Below are 23,142 nucleotides of genomic sequence, written 5' to 3'. Positions count from 1 at the left end.
AGTAGGTGCTCTCCTCACCCTCTCCCTTCTCATACCCATTACAGGGATGAATAATTCCCAACAAACAAAAATCCAATTACCAGAATAACCTTAGTGAGGAGTCGCACAGAGAGATTTTCCTTGTCATTTCTGTAAGTTGGCAGTCTCCCCTCATGCTATTGTTCAGTGACTAATCACGCTGTAATTTTAGCAGGGTCAGGAAAAGCACTGGGTTAAATTGGCTGCACACGCACCGCGATGCAGCACCGTGATGTTTTGGGGAGACATTTGCCCCAGGGAGACAAACTAGAATAACTCCAAAGCTTTCAAGCGCGAGGTAACCCCAACCAGGGAACACAAACAGAGCAACTACTAGGCTGCTAGGAAATCCCATTTACCGCAGGCAAGGATGCCAGCGGGGCCCCAAGCGCACTGTCATGTAACACTTGTTTATGAAGGAGGTTGTGGGATCCATTATCTTCATTTAGCAGCTCAGCAGCCACACACAGGAGACGAAGAACGGCTATGGCAGACTATGACAAGGCTGAGGGCTGCAGCCTGCTCATAGACTGCTTGAGGGGAAAGCAAGAATAAACTTATTTCCCTCTCTGGAGGTTTCTGCATAAACAACCAAAACAGCAGCAGCAATACCCCAGTATTCTGTCAAGAGAATCAATTCTATCCTTACATAACAGTTGAAACTATGAATAATTTCTCCATCCAAAACTAAATAAGGAAAGGGAAACAAATGTTCCTGCTTACTTTTAACATCTGGTCAATCAAAAGGAAGAATAAAATTTAAATTTAATTCAATTTAAAGTAATTCAAAATACAAAAGTCAGCCTAATGAAAATATTTAAAAAGCATACATTCAAATGTATGGTACAGATACATACTGCCAACATTTAACAGCAAGAAAGATCTAGTTAATAGTGAGATTTTTTTTCGTCTTGAGCTTCTAATAGTTCTATCAACACGCATTTCAAACCTACTCTTTACATTCCTTCTTATGGAAGGTTTCTGTAAGGTTTTGCAGGGGACTATTCTTTCCCTATCCATATGCTGTGCTGTTCATAAGCATGACAGAACTGACATGTGCTCATTAACTCCCAGACTCTCCCACTCCAACCTGTGGCTCTTCTTCCTGGACCAAGCTCCCAGCCATCTGTTGCCTCCTACGCATGTGCAGCTCTTTAGCCCAAGCACAGCCTGGCTGGAGAAGGACCCAGACTCAGTCCACCTCCTCTCTCAGCTCTGTAAACAATACTGTCGTGAAATCAATGCCTTTGTCCCTCCTCCCTTTAGAGCTTCACAATCAGGTCATCTTTAATACATTTCTGCTGCAAAATATTTTTAGATCCGGGCCTTTCAATATATACTGCTGAAATGCTTTCCAAGATCTTCATGTTCTATCTCTTGACAGGCACCCCTCTTTTAAGACCTTGACAATATTGTTCTTATACACATTTTGCATATCGCATAAAGCAAAGCAACACCCTTTACGACAGATCTCCACGTAGGTCACTGACTGAGAACTAGCTTTGCTCTAATGCCAGAATTCACTGCTTACTGTTAAGATTTTCCAACAATCAGTCCTTCACGTTATCCCACGCTGCTTCCCCCTTCCTCCATCAAATGAGCTTCCCACAGACATCTGTAAAACCACTTCATTGTTCTTCCTAAAACCCCTTTATATTGACATCCCTCTGCTCTGTATCCTACAAAATAAACCTACAGAGTCGTTAGATAACCAATATGGGGTGATGGCTATTTATTTTGCCTGAGCAGTGTCTGCTTTATTGTTACATTATGTCCTGCTAGCCTGTGTGTTTTACTTTAGCCTCCAACTTATATGGGAACTCTATTTTCATTTTTCTATATAAAGTTAGCACAACAGGAATCCAACACATAACTGTGGCAGGAAGTCAGGACTGCAATAGAAATTATAGGTAACAGAGACATGATTTTTCAATAACTGTATTTCCTAGTGGCCATGAATTATCAGTTCCTTAAAAGCTGGAATGTCTATGCAGCAGTTCCTCATAGCTGCTGGCAAGCATTCTGAGCTCTTACAGAGAGGTGTTTTGTTTAAAATAGTGAGGCTATCTGGCAGGAAGCAAAACCACTGACCTGATTATGGATATACCTACTCATAGGAGTAAAAGTTCACTCCTAATCGGTGTGTAGAGGAAAGTTAGCACACCAATCTTACACCATCTTCCTCTTCCTTGCCAGAGAGCGCTATGAGTAAGAAATGTTTCAGATGTAAGAAGGTTGCTTCTGAGCTACCCAATCACAATTCAGAAAGGGACTTAGAAAAGAAAAACAAACAGAAATCCAACAACCTCTGTCTGAGCAAAGTATAACCTCAAAGGCAGGGAACAAAAGCAAAACTAAAACCTAATTCACGTGGTCTCTGAATGCACTTCTGCCTGAAGTACATTTCAGGGAGTGTTTACATGATGGCATGCAGTTTGAAAGGTGCACAATACTGAAGATAGGTGCTAAACTTAAAAAATGTGGTCCAGTTCTGTCAGTGATATGCAGAATACCTATTAGAGCAAAGCCAAAACCTGCAACGGTAACTGATTTCAACTGTCACATTCAGGAGTGAAAAGCCCTAATGCAAACATCCCCAAAGTAGTTATTTGTAAATAACAATAATAAAAGATTTTAAAAATATTTCTCAATGTGGATCCAGAGTCAGGCACACCAAGAGGTTTCCCAATACGGTAAGGGAAAAGTGAGTCGGGAGGAACAAACTGCAGAGACACTAAGTGAACTAAATGGGCAAGTAAGGCTACAAAATATAATCGATAATAATAGCCCACACGCACAAAGACTTACAGCTTTTAAATAGACTTCAAAGAAACAGACTTCAATCATTACTTAGCTACCTCCACAGCTGCTGTAGGTATTTTTATCTTCTTTTCCCTCCCTGAACACACTCAGGTGTCAAATTATATTTGGCACTTCCTAAATTCATAATCCTGACACGTTTTCCAGCACTCACTTTGTCACATCCATTATTTCTTCAGCTATTGCTATTCAGAGATAACATTTTTACTGTAGTAACACTGCAACACTTTGCCATTTAAAAATTAATGAAGTCACTAAGTGAAGGATCTTCCAAACTGCTGAGAGCTGGCCCTCGCTGCTCCCAGCAAAGCCAATCATCATTCCAGCTCCAACTGCAAAAACAACAGAGGCAGTGCTCAAGCAAACATTAATTTTTATCCCAACAATGTAAAGAAACAAGGAACAAAAAAACAAACACTATAGCATTAACTGCATCTAATTAATGGTAGTATCTATTTATACAGACCTTGCATCTGGTAGCTATAAGGAGCTTGTCCAGGTTGAGGTGTGCTAAAGCTGGCACTGTAGCTTAGAAATCCTGTTTGTCCAGGTGACTGGGACTGTGACAATCCACCTTCTGTCTTGATGCCTGCCCACAATGCACCTAAATCAGTTAGTGACAGCAAATCTATTTGTTCATATTCAAACAGGGATGGATAATATAATCATTTAATTGATTGCATTTTTAACACATTCCCACTGTTGCATGCATGAGAGGAAGAGTACTGAGAGCATGCGCAAATGAAAAGTGTAGGGGCAGTTTAAAAGAACACATAAAACTGAAGTTCACCAGGGAGAGGTTAAATTCAAAACTGTGTTTCCAATAACTGCAAAAGAAATTTATACATGAACAGGAAGTTGCATTATTCCTTTTTTCCTTTCCTGCCAGAGGCTAGCTTTTCCATATATTCATGACATTTCACAGAGGCAGATTAGCAACTTTATATGATTTTAATGAACCATAGCATAGCCAAGCTCTCCCGCTATCCGCCCCTTTAATGACATATCTGAGATTTGCACTGGAGAATATTCCTATATGGCTTCAAATGCGTTCTAAGGAATTAAGCACCCTTTAAACAGTGGATAAAGTGAGCTATCAGCATACAGTACAATGTGGATTTTCAAAGCTAATTAAACACTATAGAATGAGTTCAGTCTTTTAACAAATAAACACCTAACAGACAGGAAATATTCATGAAGTAATCTCCCAAACTGGGAAAAACACAACAGAGAGTCATTAATCTGCTCTGACAGGGAAATCCATTACACATCACCTCCTCATTACCAAATTTAGTAATAAAAGAATCCAAAATTCAATTAAAGGAATAACTTGCCTCCCAAATTTAGTGATTCTTGCACAGATTTGTAAGGTAATAAGCAAGTAAATATCAGCAAATGAAATACTCAGGAAACGCACACAATTCAGCTTCTGTCTCTTAGTTTTAATTAGAAGGTTGTCCTGACATGAACTACCATTTAAAAATAATTATAGCCAAAGCAATGGAAAAGTAATACAATACTATTACATTTCACTATGGCATTCAGTGATACTTCATTGCTCAAAAGCCACAGTTATTTGAACTGAATTAGCTAAGTGAGAATTAGTAACATTCTTTTTAAAATGGCTCTTAATCTAAGCCCATTTCCTGGTGCAAAACTTAAATAAATAAATAAAGAGTAATACTCAAAAATGTTTGAAGGTGGTAAAGAACTGAAAAGCTGTGGCGTTTATAAAACTTCGGTATCTCCCTATGTACAAAAAGAAAGATATTTCCCTGTGTCAACTGAATCATTTTTCAGCTAGTGCCATTAATTATCCTTAATTCCTTCTGCGACACTCATTAGCTGCCAGACTAACCCTGTTTGCTTGTTTTCCCCTGATGCTTGCTTCCTCTGTTTCACGTTACAAATAAACAATCCCAATGATGAATCTGACACCTCGTTTCCAAGAGGAAACTCCTGCTACAGATGCCTTGGTATCAACGATGTATGTGTTTAAGGACTTCTGAAACACTGATTGAATACTACACAGAGAAAGTTTAATTAAGCATTATATTTCTAGACTTCTCTCTTTAGCAGCCTGATTCAACTCCCAATCTCAGACAAAGCAGGAGGAGGTGATCAAAGGCAGTGGCTGGAGCATGCCACTTGAGTGAAGACAGCTTGGCACTGGCGTGCCCTTTTGCAAACCTCCATGCTATGAAGAGCCTTTCGTCTTCTGAGACCTTCTATTTTCATCTTCCATCACCCGGGCCTTCACTCACTAAACCGTGGTGCTCCCTTCTCATTAGTCTGAGTCCCATAAGGGACAATGGAAAAACAAAAGGGTACTTCTGGAAGTGAGACCTTTGCTAAACGCTGGTACCAGGGCATGTAGGAGGAGGGAGCCTCAGGAAATTCTCCAGCCTCCTCAGTGGCTTTGCAGATGAACCAGAGCCAGGAGTGGCGGGAGGCAGCTGTCACTGGCATTCCTCCACCCCCCTTCCTGCCTTCAGGGCTGCACCATGGTGGAGATGTGGGAGTGGAAAAATGCCCAGAGTAGAGGTGTATTCAAGGCAGCACCTTCCCAAATTCTGCTCTGAAGAGAAAAGCTGAGGGGGAAGGGCACTGGCATGTGAATTTGTGAATGCTTTTTTTCCCCCCTGTAAGTCCCAGTGCTAAGAAAGAAAGCAGAGAATCTCCCCACTGCAACCCAAAGTTTTTCACATCTGTCAAAAGTCTCCTCTCTTTATACCTGCTGGAAACTCTTCAGCTGGTAGAAAGAAAGGCAAAGCATAGGATACATGATCTATGCTGCAGAGCCAAGAGGAGAATTTTGGCCCCAGACGAGTTCTTGCCTGCTGCAAATCAGCATCCCAGGGTTCTTCACGTAATTTATTCTGGGAACAAGGATTATACAGTGTGCCTTGAATATGCAAAGCTGTGGTCTTAGCTCCCAAAACTTTGCTACAGTTAAATATTTCTGCTAGTTGATCAAGCACATCAGCAAGAAAAACCTTCACCCCAGTCAAAAGACACTGCCTGAAAAGAGCATCAAAGCTCACTTGGCTCAGGAGCTGGAGGTTTCAGTGGTAAAAGCAGATCTTCAATGTAAAACATTAAGATAAAATTATCCAAAGCCCTAGGCACAGGGGATGGACTGTGCAATAAAAACTCAAAACAAAACAGAAGAGCAGGCAGGCATGTTAACCCCCAGGGAGCAGCTGCCAAGTAAAGCAACTCTCAATTACAGCTGCGACGACAGTAAGACAGCTCAACTCAAGTTGTGAAATGATGGTACTGCTGAAGTTAGTGGGAGTTTTACAGTTGACTTCAGTGAGGTCAGGATTTCATCCAGAGGAATGATCCAAAACCTAAAAGGCCACTGTTTGAGCTGCCCAAGCCACCAAGGATAACAAAGGATAACAAAGGATAACAATGCAAGGTGTGCAAAAGAGAAACGTGTCAAGGAAAACACAGTGGGGAAAGGGGCCATCCGTTATCACACCACCTGATCCAGCTGCAAATAGTAGACAAACTCTCAACAGGAACACAAGCTTTTCTTCCTTGCAGAAGGAAGACTACCTACCTCTTTAGCCTTGAAAACGTGTGGAGAGGGGGAGGGGAGCGTTGTTTGTTTTGGTTGTTTGTTTAATATCGTCAGTATAAGTTTAAAATACATGGTGCTGAAACTGAAACATCCAACTTCTGTTTATAAACTGGTTTTTGGCATTTAAGTAATCGAGATTCTAACCACAGGAAAAAATGCTTCCTTGGATCACAATCACTGACGATATATTAATGAAATACTTTTTTCTCCAAAAGTGAAAATAACCTACTTGCACCCACAGTCCACAGCAGTCTTACACAGAATTTACTTAAGACCTGGTGGATTTCAGCTTGCAGATTTCAGGATTCACCAGCCTTCCACTGAAAAATTTTAATACTTTTACGGGGCACAGTTTGCGCTATAAGTTCTTTCCTCTTGGTATAAAACCTGTATTACCTGAATGTATTTTTACAAAATGTACTGCTAAAAGCATATGGATCATATATTTTCAATATATTCCCCAAGAGGAATGTAAGACCTATTTTCTAATAATGCATCTTTGCTGCTGAACTGCTATGTGGTCTGCCAGCAGACAGTCTGGCAACAAAATGGTCTCACCCGCAGCAGCTTGTTTTTAAATTAGATTTTTTAGGGAAAATATTTGCTACTTAGTACTATCTTCTTCATCAGGCAGACAGAAGTCTGGTGGCAAATCACCTCAATTTTCACCTCCAAGAGTGACAACGAAAGGGAGATTTTTGGTAGAGATCTTTTTGAATCAGTTCTTCCCCTGACAGAAATCACTGACTCATTTGGGTTCCAGTAACATGTATCAGCCAAAATCCAGACCTTTATTTACCAGCTTCCCCTATTACATTGCTGGAGAGCACAGGTCCTCAGTAAGTTACCGGGAGCTGTGCCTGTGTAATGGAAGTCCCTAGATCTCCCTGCTTCAGTGTTGTATTTTCATATCACCACTAAAAGCCTAATGAATCTCTCCTTGATCTCAAAACACAGACACTCTTGAGTAACTTCTTAGCTCCTAAATACATAAATTAAGCTGCACAACAGGGAAATCACCACTCTTTCATGAGATGCGCTCAGAGCGTGGCTGTCCCACTAAGCACTGATCCAGTCATGTAATTTTGCTCAAAAAAACATTCACCTTGGGAATAAAAGCACAGCAATGTGGTTTCTTACCATATGAAGGGATTCCATAGGGCTGGCCGGGCTGTGGGTAGGTGGCGTAAGCTGTAGCTTGTTGCATCCCTGTTGTAAACTGCGTCTGCCCATATGCAGCCATCGTTTGCGAAGAAGGGGTGGGAAGAATATGTGGGTATGGTCTGCTATTGATTACAAATGACAGAAAATAGGACAGACTGCATTAGACTGACGTACATGTATTTATTTTTAGCCGTATTATAATCCCGCTACCTTCATTAACACTTAATCATAGGCTGCGCTAGGCAAAAGAAACTCTAAGATAGAGAGAAAACAGCAATAATAAATCAGTAATAAAAGAATAAGTAAAATAAGAACTTTTCAAATATTTTTCAAATACATTCTTAGCATTAAAGAAATATACTTTTTTTCCTAGAAGCTGCTGTGGTTTAAATTATGACTTAACAGATGGATCCAATTATTATTTTAAATGAGGTTAAAATCTGCCTTTTTCAGTTATTATTATTACTACTACTATTATTATTTTTAAAAGATATCATACTTGGAAGGGTAAATCTGTGGTGGGGAGAACTGGTGTGTTTGTCTTGGGCTGAAACCACTGCTTCCAATTGCTGCACCAAGAAGAAAAGAAAGCACACAGAAGTGTAAATATACACACCAAAGATAAATATTATTTTTCCTAATAGAATTTCAGAGTATTAACAAGATTTTAATTAAATTCAAATATCATCGATATCTTTGGTAGAAAATAATATTTTATCAGCAACTACACAGGAATGCGTAACAGTAAAATCTTGATTACAATTTCAAGTACTAAAATGCTCCTTTGTAGAACTCCTGACCAATAGTTTATTCTTTGCTTGCACACAGACAACATTTTCAATGCAAACAATCTATTTCCTATTGGAAACATTTTCCTTCATATTTTCAAAGGATTACTGCTATCTCAAGTACAACATTTATTAACTTTTAGAATTTTTAAGACCTACATTTTATGAAGGAGCTTTATGCACGTCTCTATTGAAAACACATGGCCAGCTTCAGAGCACGTGCCTTTTAAAAATCATTTCAATAACGCATAAGGATGTACTACCATATTACACCTCCTTCTCTTTTACCCCGCGTTGCCCACTTTTTAAAATGCTCTCAACACCTTCAAAACACTCATTATTACACAAAGACGTCATGATCAACGTGCAAATTGTCTTAGGAAAACACTTAAGCTTAAGTGAGTTTCTCCTCCCGCAGCTCAGCCCTGCAGGGTTCCCCCAGACCGGTCACTGCTAACGCAGAGATTTTTGTCAATTCCCATGAAACTCCTGTGGTGTTTTGGGTGCTGTTGGGAGCATGCCAGATGCACCCATGTGCTCTGCTCCTGGAGCTCTCTGCAGAAGCACTAGGCAGATAGTGCTTCCCTCTCTGGTTACCATTTGGGTGCCACTTCTTCTCCACATCCCAAAGTCGATTTTGAAGCCTTTGCCAGGAAGAGGTCAGCTGCAGGTTATGAGACTACTGTAAAATCAGACAGCCAGAGAAACAACAGGCCCTATTGCTAAGTACTTGGAAATAAACAAGGCATGGATAATTACCCTTTGCCAGCTACCCCTTTCCTGGCCAACTACAGGAAAAATCCATCATCTTTACGCTCTCAGAGCCCTTGTGAAGTGTGGAGCAAAGCAGCGAATCTCTTTCTGTTCCTTCCACACCTGATATTATCCTTTTCTGTGGTTACAGTCCCACCTGGAGCCAGATCTCCACAGATGAATGAGCCACCATTAGATGCGCTACCTTTTCTTCCATCAGATATTTAATATATTCTAGAAACTTTTTTTTTTTCCTTTAAAGATCGATATTTTTATAAACTGCAGCATGCATGGAAAATGGAAGGTGCTGCAAGATCAAAAAAAAGGGCTGGCTACTTAGATCCTAACTGGTGGTGAGCCGGTAGATTTTGCTACTCTGCCAATGTAACTCTGTGATCTTTTTTCATATGATTTGCACTATAAAAATGATGTGCTAGAAATAACAGGGTTAATCCATAGGTATGCAAAATTGTGCAAACAGTTTAGGATTTTCTCACAGTCTTTTATCTCCTGTGTAGTAGCAGCTAAGAAGGGTTTGGCTTCGAGGAAGATTAAGAGACTGACAAAAGAATGCCTTGATAATATAAATACAAACAAACTAAAAATTGCCCATCCCTCAGTTACATCACAAATTACAGAAGCAGGTATATTTACACCCTGAAAACTAAAAAAAGTAATCCCTTTGGGCCAGAATGCTTCTCAGCTCCCTAGTGAAGACACCAATGGACATCAATAAAAGAGATGCTGTATTGCTACTTCCTTAAGGAAAGCTCCTACTTCCTTATACTGCCTGAATAAAATGAACAGAAATCAGCTGCAAAGTGTACAAAAACTTTCCAGCAGCCATGCAAAGGTTTAGATTGCGTAAGGAAAGAACATAGCGAATGAAAAATTGCTGAGCTTAAGCCTTTGTTTGTTCCTTACCTGATCCTGAGAAATTGTCTAAAGACCCGTCTGTGGTAGTAGTAGTAGTAGCAATCTCACTGCTGCTCATTGGTTCTGTTTTAACTATAGAAATATAAATAAAATATATTCTATATGCGCCTAATATTCTTGCACACACATGCACACACATTCACTACAGTCACAAATCCAATGAAACAGAAATCTACCCAAAAGTTTTAAATCATGGTTACCAACAATTTGCATGTTGTGCATTTGTATATACAAACAATGCAAAGTACTGGTAGCTATGATTTGCACATTCATATAAAATGACCACAAGGGTTATTTCTGTCTGCAAGGAATAAGAACTACTGTAATAATCCAGAAGTCCCCATGCAACTCTCTGCACCTGTCCTGACTCCTCTTAATCCTGCAGACCCAACAATAAGGGTCCGCATTTAGATCAGATCATACAGTCATTCACAGGCTTGAAAGACAGCAATTTGGATAAGACAAAAAAAAAGGAAATAATTTTTAAATTGGGTTCTCTGAGGGCTGTTCCAAATTTTTTCCATCCAAATCACTTTTCAGAAGAAAAATGAGAACTTCCAATAAAGCAAAACACTTTCCTCATGGTGGATTTCTCCTTGCAAAATGGAAACCAATTTAATAGTCAGAAACCTTGAACGCACAAAGAGCAGAAATATACTTTATGGAATGCTTTACATTTTATTCCCTTTGTGCTCCAGACCCAAAGTGGCTGTCAGAGAATAAGAAAGAACGAGAAGATGAGAGATACCCTCTTGCTACTCCATATTCACGTTTGGATTCATGGTTTTCAATAAAGCCTCAGGAGAATAAGCGTATTTCCCTTGGTGTTAGCACAGTGCTATCTCAGTGCTGATGGCATTCCAATACATAGATCTACAGCAGGGCTGACCTGGTGTGAATGTAGACAGGCACAGTGCCCACTCCCAGAAAGTTATCACATCAGCACAGCAACCTCTCAAACCCGTTCGACATTCCTAGCTTTTGGAATTACAAGCACATCAAAAGCACCTGAGGTTTCACTAAACGTCAGAGCTGACCTTACTACTAACATCTCACTGTTTTTACTCCTGTTGACACAGTCACTGCTTCCCACACACCAGAGCTGGTATCATCTCACCTTCCAGGGAGGCAGTTCAGTACTACTGCAGAAAATAAATCCACAAAAAGCAAGATAAACTCTGTTCTATCTGAATCATAAAACCACTTGTGCGAACTTGTGTGTCCCTCTCTCTGTCTAGGAATTGCAACCATCATTAGCAGATGCCCTTTGGGTGCAAGGTTGCCAAGGAGCGAGGGAGTGGAACCTTCCCCTTCTGACGAAGGACCTTTTCTTTCCCTGCCAAACAAAATCCTTATTTTCACATGGCTACTTCCTACACTTGATCTCTTCCAAAGGATTGACATGCAATCTCTCGAGCTTTTGTTAATCAACAACTATTTCCTTTTCTCCCTCACACAGGATGTTTTGTTTGCACACGCTAACTCAGAGATCACTATAAGCAGAATTCTGCCACATCTACATTAACAGTCTAACAAAGTAAAACAATTGGTGAAGAGGGTCCAGTATCACAATTTAGGCATTTAAGAGGGATTACTTCATGCAAGTATAGGCTTTTCCGAGGAGCAAGGGCCCAGATGCAGATGGATCACACTGGCTGCACTCTACAGAACACCTTTTTCTAAAGGGGTGGAGTCCAAGAACTCTTCAGAAAGGGACCTAAGCTGTAGTAAGAAGTGGTGGCCAAGAGGTTCTTTTGAAGAGGATGCACTCATCATCCAAACCACAGTGCTAATGTTGGAGTATCTCTCAGAAATACAACACATAACATGTCTGACACCCATTTCACACTTAAATACTGAAAATCTAACAGACAGATGCAACAAAATGTTTGAAGTGTCTACCCCAAGGCATTTGCTGGAAACTACTACATAATACGAGACAAGGTTTGTCATTTAGATATCAAGAATTGAAACTACGTTATCTCTTGTTTTTTTTCTAGAAGTTCATTACAACATTTTACTGTCTGGCTAATATAATTCTTTATAGATTACTCCAACTTTCTCCAAACCTTGCAAGTGTTCCTCATCTAATTTCCATAATCCAATTATATCTTTGGAGATAACAATAAAACATGCTTTTCTCAATTGCTGACAGCTGTGGAGGAGGAAAAGAAAGAATGATGAGACAGAACAGCCTAACTTGGGCTGAAAGGATGGAAAACTTCAGTATCTGATTTCTCCGAGCTCCTCTATCAGAGAAAGAATTCTTCTACTTCTTATAAAATAAAACATAATTCTTTTCAGTAAGTTTGGCTCACTGCAAACTAACAATCTAAGGGCAACAATGAGACACATATTTGGCACCGTTTGTCCTAAATAACGTTTTCCAGGATATTTTCTTTCTAAGTGGATGCACCTGCCTCTCCTGTCACTGGTTTAAAAGCCTGCTTCACATGCACCACTGGCCACTCTTCTTGTATTCAGAACCTTGCAAAAAAAAACAACATTTTGAGAAAAACCTCCTGAAAATGGGATTTCTGTCTTTGACTTGGTGTGACAGTGTTTATAACTGAACAACATTTAGTAAGTACACTACTTTTGAAGATATAGGAATGGAAAAAAGAAATGAAGAAAGCGTGGATTTCATACACGGGGGCCAATTCTATTTGCTGACTGAGATGCTCTCAAATTCTACATCACAACTGTTCCATCTGTCTCCTCTCTCAAGTATATGAAAAATGAGTGAAGAAAGGATGTTCACATTGTTCCCAGATACCTATTTGTAGGGTCATAATAAATTAGCCCTATCAGGTCTTCTTTAAGAATAGCCATGACCTTGCACAGACCTTTGTTGCTGGTGCTAGTTGGGAACTGAATAAAGAGGGTAGGAACTGAAAAAGCCTTAGTTCCCCAAGCATTTTAACTAACATGGCTGTAAATGTCAGTGTATTTTCTTCTGTCTGAGCTTAAAACCATTTCAAGAGGATTAAAGCTCACTATACAAAAAAAACTGAGACAAAACAACCAGGGTTTTACCAGTCAGAAATGTTTACTGCATGGACTCTCACAGCAAAGGAAGGCCACTCATTTGCTCAAGACATAACATGACCTGCAAAAAGAGCACATTTCCCCCCACAGCCAAGGGGAAGAGAACTGTGAGAGGTTTCCCAAGGTCACAAGTCTGCTATTCTGTCCCAGAAGTGCTTCATCAACTTGCATCTGTTTGGAGGATGCACAGAGCTGCCCAAGAGGCACAGATCTGGCAGGGTACAGGTATGGCCACGCAGCACGTACTGCATGCACACTCTGGATTTCAGCTGTCTGTGTTTTATTCTGACCAGATCATTTCTGCCATGTCTTATGCTTTTGTGGGACAGCACCTGTGTGGGAATATTGCGTCATTTAGACTGAACACATTGTAAATATGCCTTTCCAATAATGCCCAACAGCATTCTCCACTGTGGCAGAGACCAGAGAGAGCAAAACAAGAGTTCCTGTTTCTGCTTCATTATCAAAACAGAATTTTCAGGGGTGCAGAATTATCAGACTTGCACTACAGAGACAGGCTTTGATTTAGTAATTTCCACTAAGTTTTAACACCTGCAGAATCACTCATGTAATAAGTGATTGAATCACTGAATGATTTGGGATAGAAGGGACCTTAAAAATCATCTAGTTCCAACCCTCTACTATAGGCAGGGACACTTCCCACTAGACCAGATTTCTCACAGCCCCATTCAGCCTGGCCTGGAACACTTCCAGAGAGGGGGCACCCACAACCTCAGTGGGCAACCTGTTGCAGTGTCTCACCACCCTCACAGTTAAGAATTTATTCCTAATATCTAAATCATCTACAAGAATTTAAAGTATAAATATATTCCTAATCTACTGAAAAAAAATAATAAAATCAACAGTTACTTAAAATAACTGGTAGGAATTTGGTTTTATACTGAGAACTCTAAAAATCTGTGTCAATGAGGCATTTTTTCCTCCTTATTTTCTAGTAACTTATGGGATTCTAAAAATAAGAAGAAACCACCTAAGAAAACAACAGACTTGAATAATAGGAAAACAAAATAGGACTAGCAGATAATCAATAACACACATACTAGCCCTGAGAAAATAAGCATAAAATTTCTGAGCTAGCATAACTGCTGATCCAACATCATATTGATTGTCAAGATACTTCATCTTAGGTTGTTCACAGATTGCAAGTGCAACACGCAGTTTGGTCAGTCCTATTACAGAAGGTGGTCGATAATGACTACACAGCAGTTTGTGACCCAAGCTGAAATAAAGAAATTCAGACCAGCACCCTTATGCTCACTTATTTGCCATGTAACAACTTTCTGAGCTGACAGCTTGTTATGAAGTCACTGGCATACAAAACAGTAAAGACTGCTTCAAGGGATGTGATGTTGGCTGTTTTAAAGATGGATTTAGAACCCTAACATATGGCCATTTTTAACACAAAATTCATATGGATATATTACAAAGATTGCACCTTTAAGCATGCAAAAATATGGTTTTAAAATATTTTTTGAAATAATTTGATTATTTAAAATACATCCAAGGCTTGCTTTACTGAACTAGGCACAGTGTGTTAGCTGCAATATTACAGATATTAAACCAGAACAGAAATACTGTAAACATCACTGAACTATTAAATCTGCATCGGTAAAGCAGCGTTGCAGTTTTAAGACTGCATTAATACATAAGTCACTTCAAATGTAATGACTCTCTTTATTTCCACAGAAACTGCAACAGATACTAAGAATAAAATAACACTATCTAGGAGAGCAAACTCTCAACTACAAAATACTATTTTTCAACAGTCACCATAATTAGCTGTGCATTTTCACCAGTGATGAGCAAGAGCCTTCATGCAGACTCGTAGCTATCTGCATCAGTGGAGGTGACCCACTGTTGGCCTTGCCACTGCTGAAACACACCATCCACCACCTCAGTGTGCTTGCATCCACTGCTTGGTCTCCAGAAACGTTCAGCAAGCATTAATGGGTGCCATTTTTTCAACATGAAGGAATTAAATTCCACACCATTTCTTCATACACGTTTCCATGTCGGACATCATTTTGTCAGACTTCCCTTCTGCTGCCATCTGTCACACAGCAACAAAATGTAACAGGGTATTGGCAGGAGGGCTCAACCTCTACCATACCACCAACACCCACTTCTGATGTCGTGGAACATCATAAAATAGGAAGCACTCCTTTTAGAGCAGCCCTTGTACTATAAGTTATATTCTTTGCATTATATGGATAAGTGGACAGAGTGAACTAACTCCTGGCTGACAACTCCCAATGTTCATGAAGTATAGCAGTCTCAACAAAGTAAATGAGACTGTTGGTTTGTTTACTGACATATATGTAAGTACAATTTCTAGCCCTATTTTGTTTTCTCTGAATGTGACATTTTCAAATAACAGTAGCAGCTAAATACTATGTTGATATTAATTTTCACTACAGTTACTGCTCTGCTCTATCTTAAGTGTTTCATGTAGCCATTACTATTGATGTATTATTTTGCTTGATGCCATCCTTTCTGTGCCCAATACAAGCCCGAAGCTCTCCTGAAAACTCAAAGATAATTATTAGTCACTAAAAACAGCACAAAAATTTTACTTTGAATCTCTAAACTGATTACATTTTTTACCATTCAAATTCTAAACTGAAGGGTCTGGCAACTGTGAAGAGGTTTAGCAGTTACAGCAAGGTTACAGCTTACTTACAAAGAGTCTATGAAATTGTATCAATTCCTATCCAGGACATTATTCTCTTCTTGTCACAGTATCAAATCATCAGCTCCTGACCATGAAGCCTAATAGATCCACTTTGCTGCTGCTTCTCAAATTTGAAGACTCATCCTGAATCACATTTGTCTGGAAATTACCAGATGATAATTACTACAAGGTAATTTCCAGCCTAAATTTATGTTCAGTTTTCAGAGAAAGTCCCTGCTCAAAGAAGCACATTCTAATTCAAGCCCAGACTGTTTCCTGCTCTACCCTCTTCTGATGTCTGAAGTCTAGAAAACTTGTGTGGTATTCTGGCTGTGACTGACAGACGGCTTTCATTGCATGCATGGCTCCTCAAGGGCCTTGCATTTCTCTTACATTGCACTTTACAACCAAAAGAACTTTAACTTCACTGTACCCACCCATCTAGCAGTACAATCATTGGATTTACAAAAAAAAATGGCATCATCATTACAGTACAAAATCAGACAGAAAACTCAAAACCAAAACCATCTGGGTAGAGACAAGCTTTCATCAGAATATTACAGAACATACTGAATTGAAAAGAACCCACAAGGGTCACTGAGTCCAATCCCTGGCTCCATAGAGAACCACCCAAAAATTAAACCCTATGACTAAGAGCACTGTCCAACTGCTCCTTCAGCTCCAGCTGCCTGGGGCCATTCCTACTGCCCTGTGCAGTCCGTTCCATGCCCACCACCCTATTGTGCAGAACCTGTCCCTAACACCCAGTTGCCCCTCCCCTGACACAGCTCCATGCTGTTCCCTCGGGCCCTTATCGCTGTCACAGAGAGCAGAGCTCAGCACTGTCCCTCTGCTCAGCAGCTGCCATGAGACCTCTCCTCATCCTCTTCTGCCCTGGGCGGAATAATCCAAGGCACTTCTCGCATAGCTTGCCCTCTAGACATCTTCACAGTCCTCCTAAAAGTTTTATGTACCTCTACTATTGTGGTACTCAAATCTGCAGACAATACTCAAGGTGAGGCCACATCAGCACAGAACAGAGCAGGACAACCCCTCTCCCCACCCAACAGGCAGTGCTGGGCCTGATGCACCCCAGGGTATAGTTGGCCCTTTGGCTGCCATGTCACAGGGCTGACTCAGATACAGTTTGCTGTCACCAGAACCCCCAGACCCCTTTCTGCAACTCTGCTCTCCAGCATCTTGTTCACTAATCTGTACATGTATCTGGGGCCAGCTCGTCTCAGGTGCAGAATCTCTCACTCTTGTTAAATTTTGTATAGTTTGACAGCATTCGTAGCTGCTAAACAAGATTTAACCTATTCATCTGAGAAGCACAGCTGTGAGTTAAAATTGTTCCATTTACTACATTTAGGAGATGACACCATCTAAACCTAACGTTCTTATCCTTTAACACTCACACATCAATTTATATCAAACGATTGTACTTCCTGCCCTGTCCCAGGTCAGATAGTGAAAGTAGCATATTATCTAGAAACAATCCTTCCAGAGATATTATGAACTATTTCTTTTTTCTTTTCTTTTTTTTCCCTCTTAAATCCTCCACTGGGAATCTGGCCATTGAAACTCCCCTACCCTAGTAGCAATTCGCATGGTGTGTGCAAAATATCTGAACTCTTTAATCAAAGACAGATGTAATGACCACATGATGTTACAATTACAGCCATTTATGGCAAAGAAGACCATCTTCATCTATCTTTTCAACACGCAGGGCTTCAAGGGAAGTATCAAAAGAAATGAAGGTTCTTTGGTCATTTGGGTGTACAAGATGTTTAACTAAAATACAAAGACAGAAGCAGAGTGACAAAGCACACAGGGCCTTTTATTGATGGGAAATAATATCTTCTAATTCAGCCAGGGCTGCAAGACTTAAAGTCAAATTTGCTCAAAGAGGGATAGCACTAGCTTATGTTCCTCCCCTGTCAGCAGAAGCAGGAACATTTCTAGCTTGTCTAATCAAACCAGGTGGCACAAGAACTTCTCTCCAAGTTTCTGCACTCACTGGCCAAGGGCCAGATGATGGCTAACCCTGAAGTGTGACCAAGTTTCATGCTTCTTTATCTTCTATGATAAGCAAAACCCCTCAGGGCTACAAGATGCAAATAGAAATGCTAAATCATCTGTAGCATCACAAGTCTTTTAAGTTACAAATGCTTTTCAAGCACTACCCTATTAAGGTGTGAGACTAGGCTCAGATGTCCTACTGCTGTTCAAAAAGGGATGGATTTTCTTCTGTATTACTGAACATAAACATGATATTTCTAACTAAAGCTGTGTAATCACACAATTGTAGATGCGTTCAATTATCGTTTTTGGAGAAGCAGTGAATATCTTGACAGATTTCTGACATCCTGCAACCTGTGCAAATTCAGCCTGCTAGCGGGGCTTTGGCCTTCAAGCACATTCAGAGGGTGTTCTCACACCACCATGCTCTTTTCTGCAGTCCAGACCATGTGCTATGGATGCTTTTACAAGAAACTTGCATAAAGAAATTATGTTAAAATTAAAGTGCCCCCACTTTTATTTTTTGGATGAGGAGTGGGGAGTAGAGTATTTTATTACCCTCCAAAGGATCTGGAAACCAGTTTTGCTAGAGCCCTTTCATTCAAAAAAGGTTCTTTTATTCAGGAAAATGTTATGGGTGTTATGGTGAAGCCTTCAAAACAAGATGCACACAGATGCAGAAAAGACAATAAATACACAAATATTTATTTTTGCTGCTCTCCTTTTCACTCAAGATTTGCACAGGACTTATTGGCTGGAGCCAACCAGGGAGTAGAAAAATTGTTTCCCTGTCCAAAGAGCGAAGAAAGAGGAATAATAGAGCATTATGCTACAAGCGCTCAGAACAGACGGGAGGACTCCTGGTGAAGTAGGGGAACAAAAGCACAGATAAGACAAAGAGTCTGGAAGGAAGCCAGTGTAGAATAGCAAGAAAAAAAGGTAAAGAGCAAGGAAGAGAAGGTAGTCCAAATCACTCCCTTGCCTCCACATAAACTAGGGAATGTGACGCATATCTGGGTTTTATCCTCAAGAAGTGGCAGCAGGTTAAAGAATATAATTAGGCCCTAGAGCCATCCAGGTTACTTCTACCAGTCTGACAGGCCTAAGACCGCTGTGTTCTTTTCCTCTGGACACACAGCTGTCCTCTTGTGCTCTTCCAAGGCTCAGTAAATAAGTTGGTATCAATAGTTCATAATACTAACATTCCACAGAAATGCAAAGATTAGATTCACCTTTATAGGACTATTATTTCATCATGTCTAAATGCGGTGGCACTGCAACACTTACACGTTTCATACCATCAATCTTTTCATCACAGACACATGCAAAAATTTCAGCATATATAATTGGCAGTAACTCCAAAAATGAGGGTATAGGATATCAGAAACCAAGCATCCCCCACAGGACAATCATTTTGTTTGATTGCCATCCCCCACCAGAACTTTGCACCCTACAGTATAAAAAATGATGAGTAACTAATATTTTCTTTAAAAAAAAAAAAAAAATCTAAAAAAAATTACTGCCATACTTACATCAGTATGTGCCATTTCAACTACAACTTCTATCAATTTTAAAATTTTACTACATCATAAGTTAAGAAAATGGTGAAAAACATTTTTCTCCATTCAATAATACTGCAACTAGCCAGCAATCATACTATTCCCTGCTTCTGAAACCACTGAGATGGATTTCCATTCACTTAGACCTAAGACAACATTTCTAATAGCCAGTCGTCTGATAGTTACATAGCAGGGAGCTTTGAATGTCTTTGTGTGGAGTCTCAATCTCATGTTGCAGCAGGTACTTTAAGAGCAAAACTCCTTTTTTTCCAACCGAATTTTGATGTCCAATTCCCTTTGAAGGCTCCCTTCTTATGTATCTTTGAAAATCTGATCTTCAATTTGTTAGCCATTTCCCCCTCCCATTTGATATAAAATTCCTTTTCTTCCTCCTGAACAGTCAGAAATGAGGGCAGAAGCAGCTCCATAGTCACAGTGTGAATGATGTCTAGTTGCTTGGCAAACCAGGGCTCCTTCTCCCAATCTTCATTTATTTTTTTCCATCCAGTTGCATAAAACAGCTTCATAATGGAGCAGAGGCTTCTATGTGTAATCCATCAGAACTGATTACATTCTTAAGATAAAAGTAAATATTACTGTAGGTAGGAACTAGATTCAGTTGTCCACTGCAGAAAAGAGTTTTGCAAATCCCTACAAATTTCTACGTTACTCTCAGCCTGTCCCCTTCATCCAAGTGGACACTATTATTTAAATAACCACTAGCTATTTGATAAAAATAACTAATGGCAGGTTTTTCTGTGTTTTTCTTGCTATTGTCTCTGAGTCCTTCAGTATCAATCTTCTCCAGCAATTTCCTGATGAAGCAAGTCTAAAGATAAGCTCTGACTACAAACATTTTGAGCCCTACCATAATTCTCTACTTTGTCACAGATTTTCTCAGTCAAGTCATGCAGGGCCGAACTTTTAATAGTGTCAAGTGTCTGCTCTTCCCTATGACAGAGGGTATTTTGTGGAAAAACAATTAGGGAGATCATGGAAAACCCAAATACTGCATTATTTATATCATCAAGATCCACGGTGACAGGCCAGGACTGCTTCTGCTGAGTACCCTTCACCAAACATTTTACTGTTACTCTCCTGCTTTTGTACTGAGAAATTTGTGCCTGGTTAGGATCCATAATATCCTTCTTACCACCCTGCCACTGGTTTGAAAACCATGCTGCCTGAACCAGCCCAGAGAAAAAGAGATAAAAAACATCCCAGCCAAGCACTGGCAAATCTACTCATTATTACTTATGGCTTTTTTTACTTAAGATAGTAAGGGGATTTATTTTCTCCTCGGCATGTATATATCCAGAGTTAAGATCATCTCACAATCTGCAACTAACTTAAATGAATAGTGTGTGATTTACAGAATGCACCATATTCTAAAGTGTGCCTGATGAGGAATTGATATCTAAAGTAAAGACTTGTAAACCTGACTTGTTTAAAAACCTTCAGATAGAATGAATTATATGGCATTCACAAACAAAGAAATAAATAATATCCTGCAGTGACTCTCGGCCACACACTACCAGGTTGGTTCTGTACCACAGCAATTTTGTTATACCAATGAGAAATTAAGCACACAAGGAGCTGTGATATAAAAGGGACACTCAGAGAATAAATTCAGATTCAATCACAGAAGTAAATCCTCATTCAATGCTTTGAAAATTTACCACCAAGTGTGAAGCTAAAAATATTAGCTCATAACAGTGAGCTATCTTCCAACCACATCCTCTTGTAGAACAACATCAATAAGAGACAAGTCTGAAAATGTGCCTTAGAGGAATTAAAGAACGTTTGTTTGAAACGGGGCCATTTCACTTTGGGACATTTTTTTTGTGTTTGCTTTTTGTTTTCCTGATCTATAGAACATATCCTGCACTTTGGGGTATGGAAACCAGCCTAAATCACACCCACAGTCAAATCAAATTTAACATATCTTTACAACACGTTTCTAACATGCAAATAGCTGGAGGCCCTGCTTCTCACTCATATAATCTTCCTTTGTGCCAGAGAAGGAGAGCAAGAATGAGTTTGTAGTATATAAAAAACTGGTTACATATACTGTATTCAACATGTGAACCTTCAGCAACCTACACTTTCACTCCATGTGCATCAAAGAAGCAAACCACACGGCAGCATTGTAAAAAGATGCTTGGCAAGCCCGTAGGGCTACATCCCTATAGTTTGTCATTTCTTTTCCAGGGTTCTGCTTGAAGGATCTGAGAAAAATTCATCTTATGTCATCTTTCATTAAAAATAAATAAATAATAATAATAAAAAAAGTAAGAAACCCTGGCTGCATTCACTCAATTTTTTCTTAAGCTTGTGTAGCAGCTCAAAGAACCCAAACCAAACATTTTCTCAAGATAAAACTGATTAACAGCAAAATTCCACCTTCAAATTCTTAGGCATCCACCTCACTCACAAATTTTGTCTCTTGATACACATCTGATTCAAAAATAAACAATTTGATTAAGTTTCTTTCCAAAAATTTTCATTATTGTGTCACTTAAGAGCAATCAGAGACAGGAACTTTATAATTTGGAACATTCTGACCCAAATCCCCACGAACAAGCTACTTCTCAGGACACTTTCTGGACAACATCTCACAACGCATGCTGACTGCACACTCCTGGTGTGGCCACCACAGCTCACAAACCTGCAGCGGTCTGTGTGCTAGCACTGAGCAACCAGTCTGCAGTGCTGAGGAGAGTCATGTCACCTGGAGGAAAATGGCAAACAAACAAACAAAAAAAGCAGTTGGCTTTGTCTCAGAAGGTAAACATGTATTTCATGCTTTAGCTTTGCTGGTAGAACTCCCCCCCAAATGAACAAGTCTGGGCTTTAAAATTCCAACACTGGAAAAAATGAAGTTACTGGGCTCTAATTTACTTAGTAAACTCCAACACCTACTGAAAAACTGGGATATAATTTTCAGAATTAGCTTCTGCATGAGGTCAACATATGAATAGATAAAATATCTAACTAATTTCCTAACAAAGCGCTACTGGGCACCCAATTTTTCAGAGTGTATTTCTGCACTCAACAGCTATTTGGAATAAAAAGTGCAGCCACAGGGCAGGTGTCTCTCTGTGTTTCAAGGAGCACGTCTCTTTTTTTTTTTTTTTTTTTTTTGCTACTGGAAACTCCACAAATTAAGCAGAAGGTGCAAGTTTACTTTTAAGGCTTTAGCAAGTAAGAGTGGCTTTAATTTCAAAGGGTTGAGCTATTTTATCATGTACCAAAACTGGTATATACATGATAATATGGTAAAAAAAAAAAAAAATAAATAAGGAGAAGCTTGGTATTAAAAGCAAGGGCAACTCATAGAATCATAGGAAAGAACCACGATGACCATCTAGTTTTTCTTCTGCTTAACCTACTTAACACATTAAGTGCATTATTTATTCTTTTAAAAAACCTTCTTAGTTGTTGTTTTTAATGGCTTAAAATTTGATTTCAGCAATACTTTTACTGCAATAGTAAAAAGTAAATTACACACAACTCCGGCACAAAAGCCTGTTAATCTGATAACCCATAAACCTTCCCCACTACTGAGGACTCCAATTAGAATGAATAAAAGAGATGTTTGGGGAATTGAGGGGGGACAACATCTGTTTGACTGACATGTGCCTTTCCTGGAAATATGCAATTCACGTCCATAAACTTCCACAGTCTGACAGCACTAACATGACTCAATTTTTAGGAAACAAATTTAAAATGGCATTTCTTTGCTACAATACT

The 23,142-nt window shown here is 39.6% G+C and overlaps 1 protein-coding gene across 12 annotated transcripts in view; it reads right to left on the bottom strand.

The window, feature by feature from the left end:
- The window catches only part of EYA1 (EYA transcriptional coactivator and phosphatase 1), a 158,244-nt gene that overhangs the window by 55,734 nt on the left and 79,368 nt on the right, over positions 1 to 23,142 (bottom strand). For 3 of the 12 annotated variants that reach the window (XM_048938936.1, XM_048938930.1, XM_048938929.1), the window contains exons 4-8: positions 22,058 to 22,120; positions 10,057 to 10,140; positions 8,091 to 8,160; positions 7,568 to 7,713; positions 3,305 to 3,442 (exon numbers count right to left, since the gene is read on the bottom strand). In XM_048938936.1, the coding sequence (XP_048794893.1) occupies positions 3,305 to 3,442; positions 7,568 to 7,713; positions 8,091 to 8,160; positions 10,057 to 10,140; positions 22,058 to 22,120 (501 nt within the window). The remainder of the gene's footprint in view (positions 1 to 3,304; positions 3,443 to 7,567; positions 7,714 to 8,090; positions 8,161 to 10,056; positions 10,141 to 22,057; positions 22,121 to 23,142) is intronic. The other 9 variants (XM_048938939.1, XM_048938933.1, XM_048938938.1 and 6 more) reach the window with 5 other exon arrangements.

Source organism: Lagopus muta, chromosome 3 (assembly GCF_023343835.1).
Source record: "Lagopus muta isolate bLagMut1 chromosome 3, bLagMut1 primary, whole genome shotgun sequence".
In the NCBI taxonomy this organism is placed as follows: domain Eukaryota; kingdom Metazoa; phylum Chordata; class Aves; order Galliformes; family Phasianidae; genus Lagopus; species Lagopus muta.
This window is presented reverse-complemented; position numbering and strand designations above follow the sequence as displayed.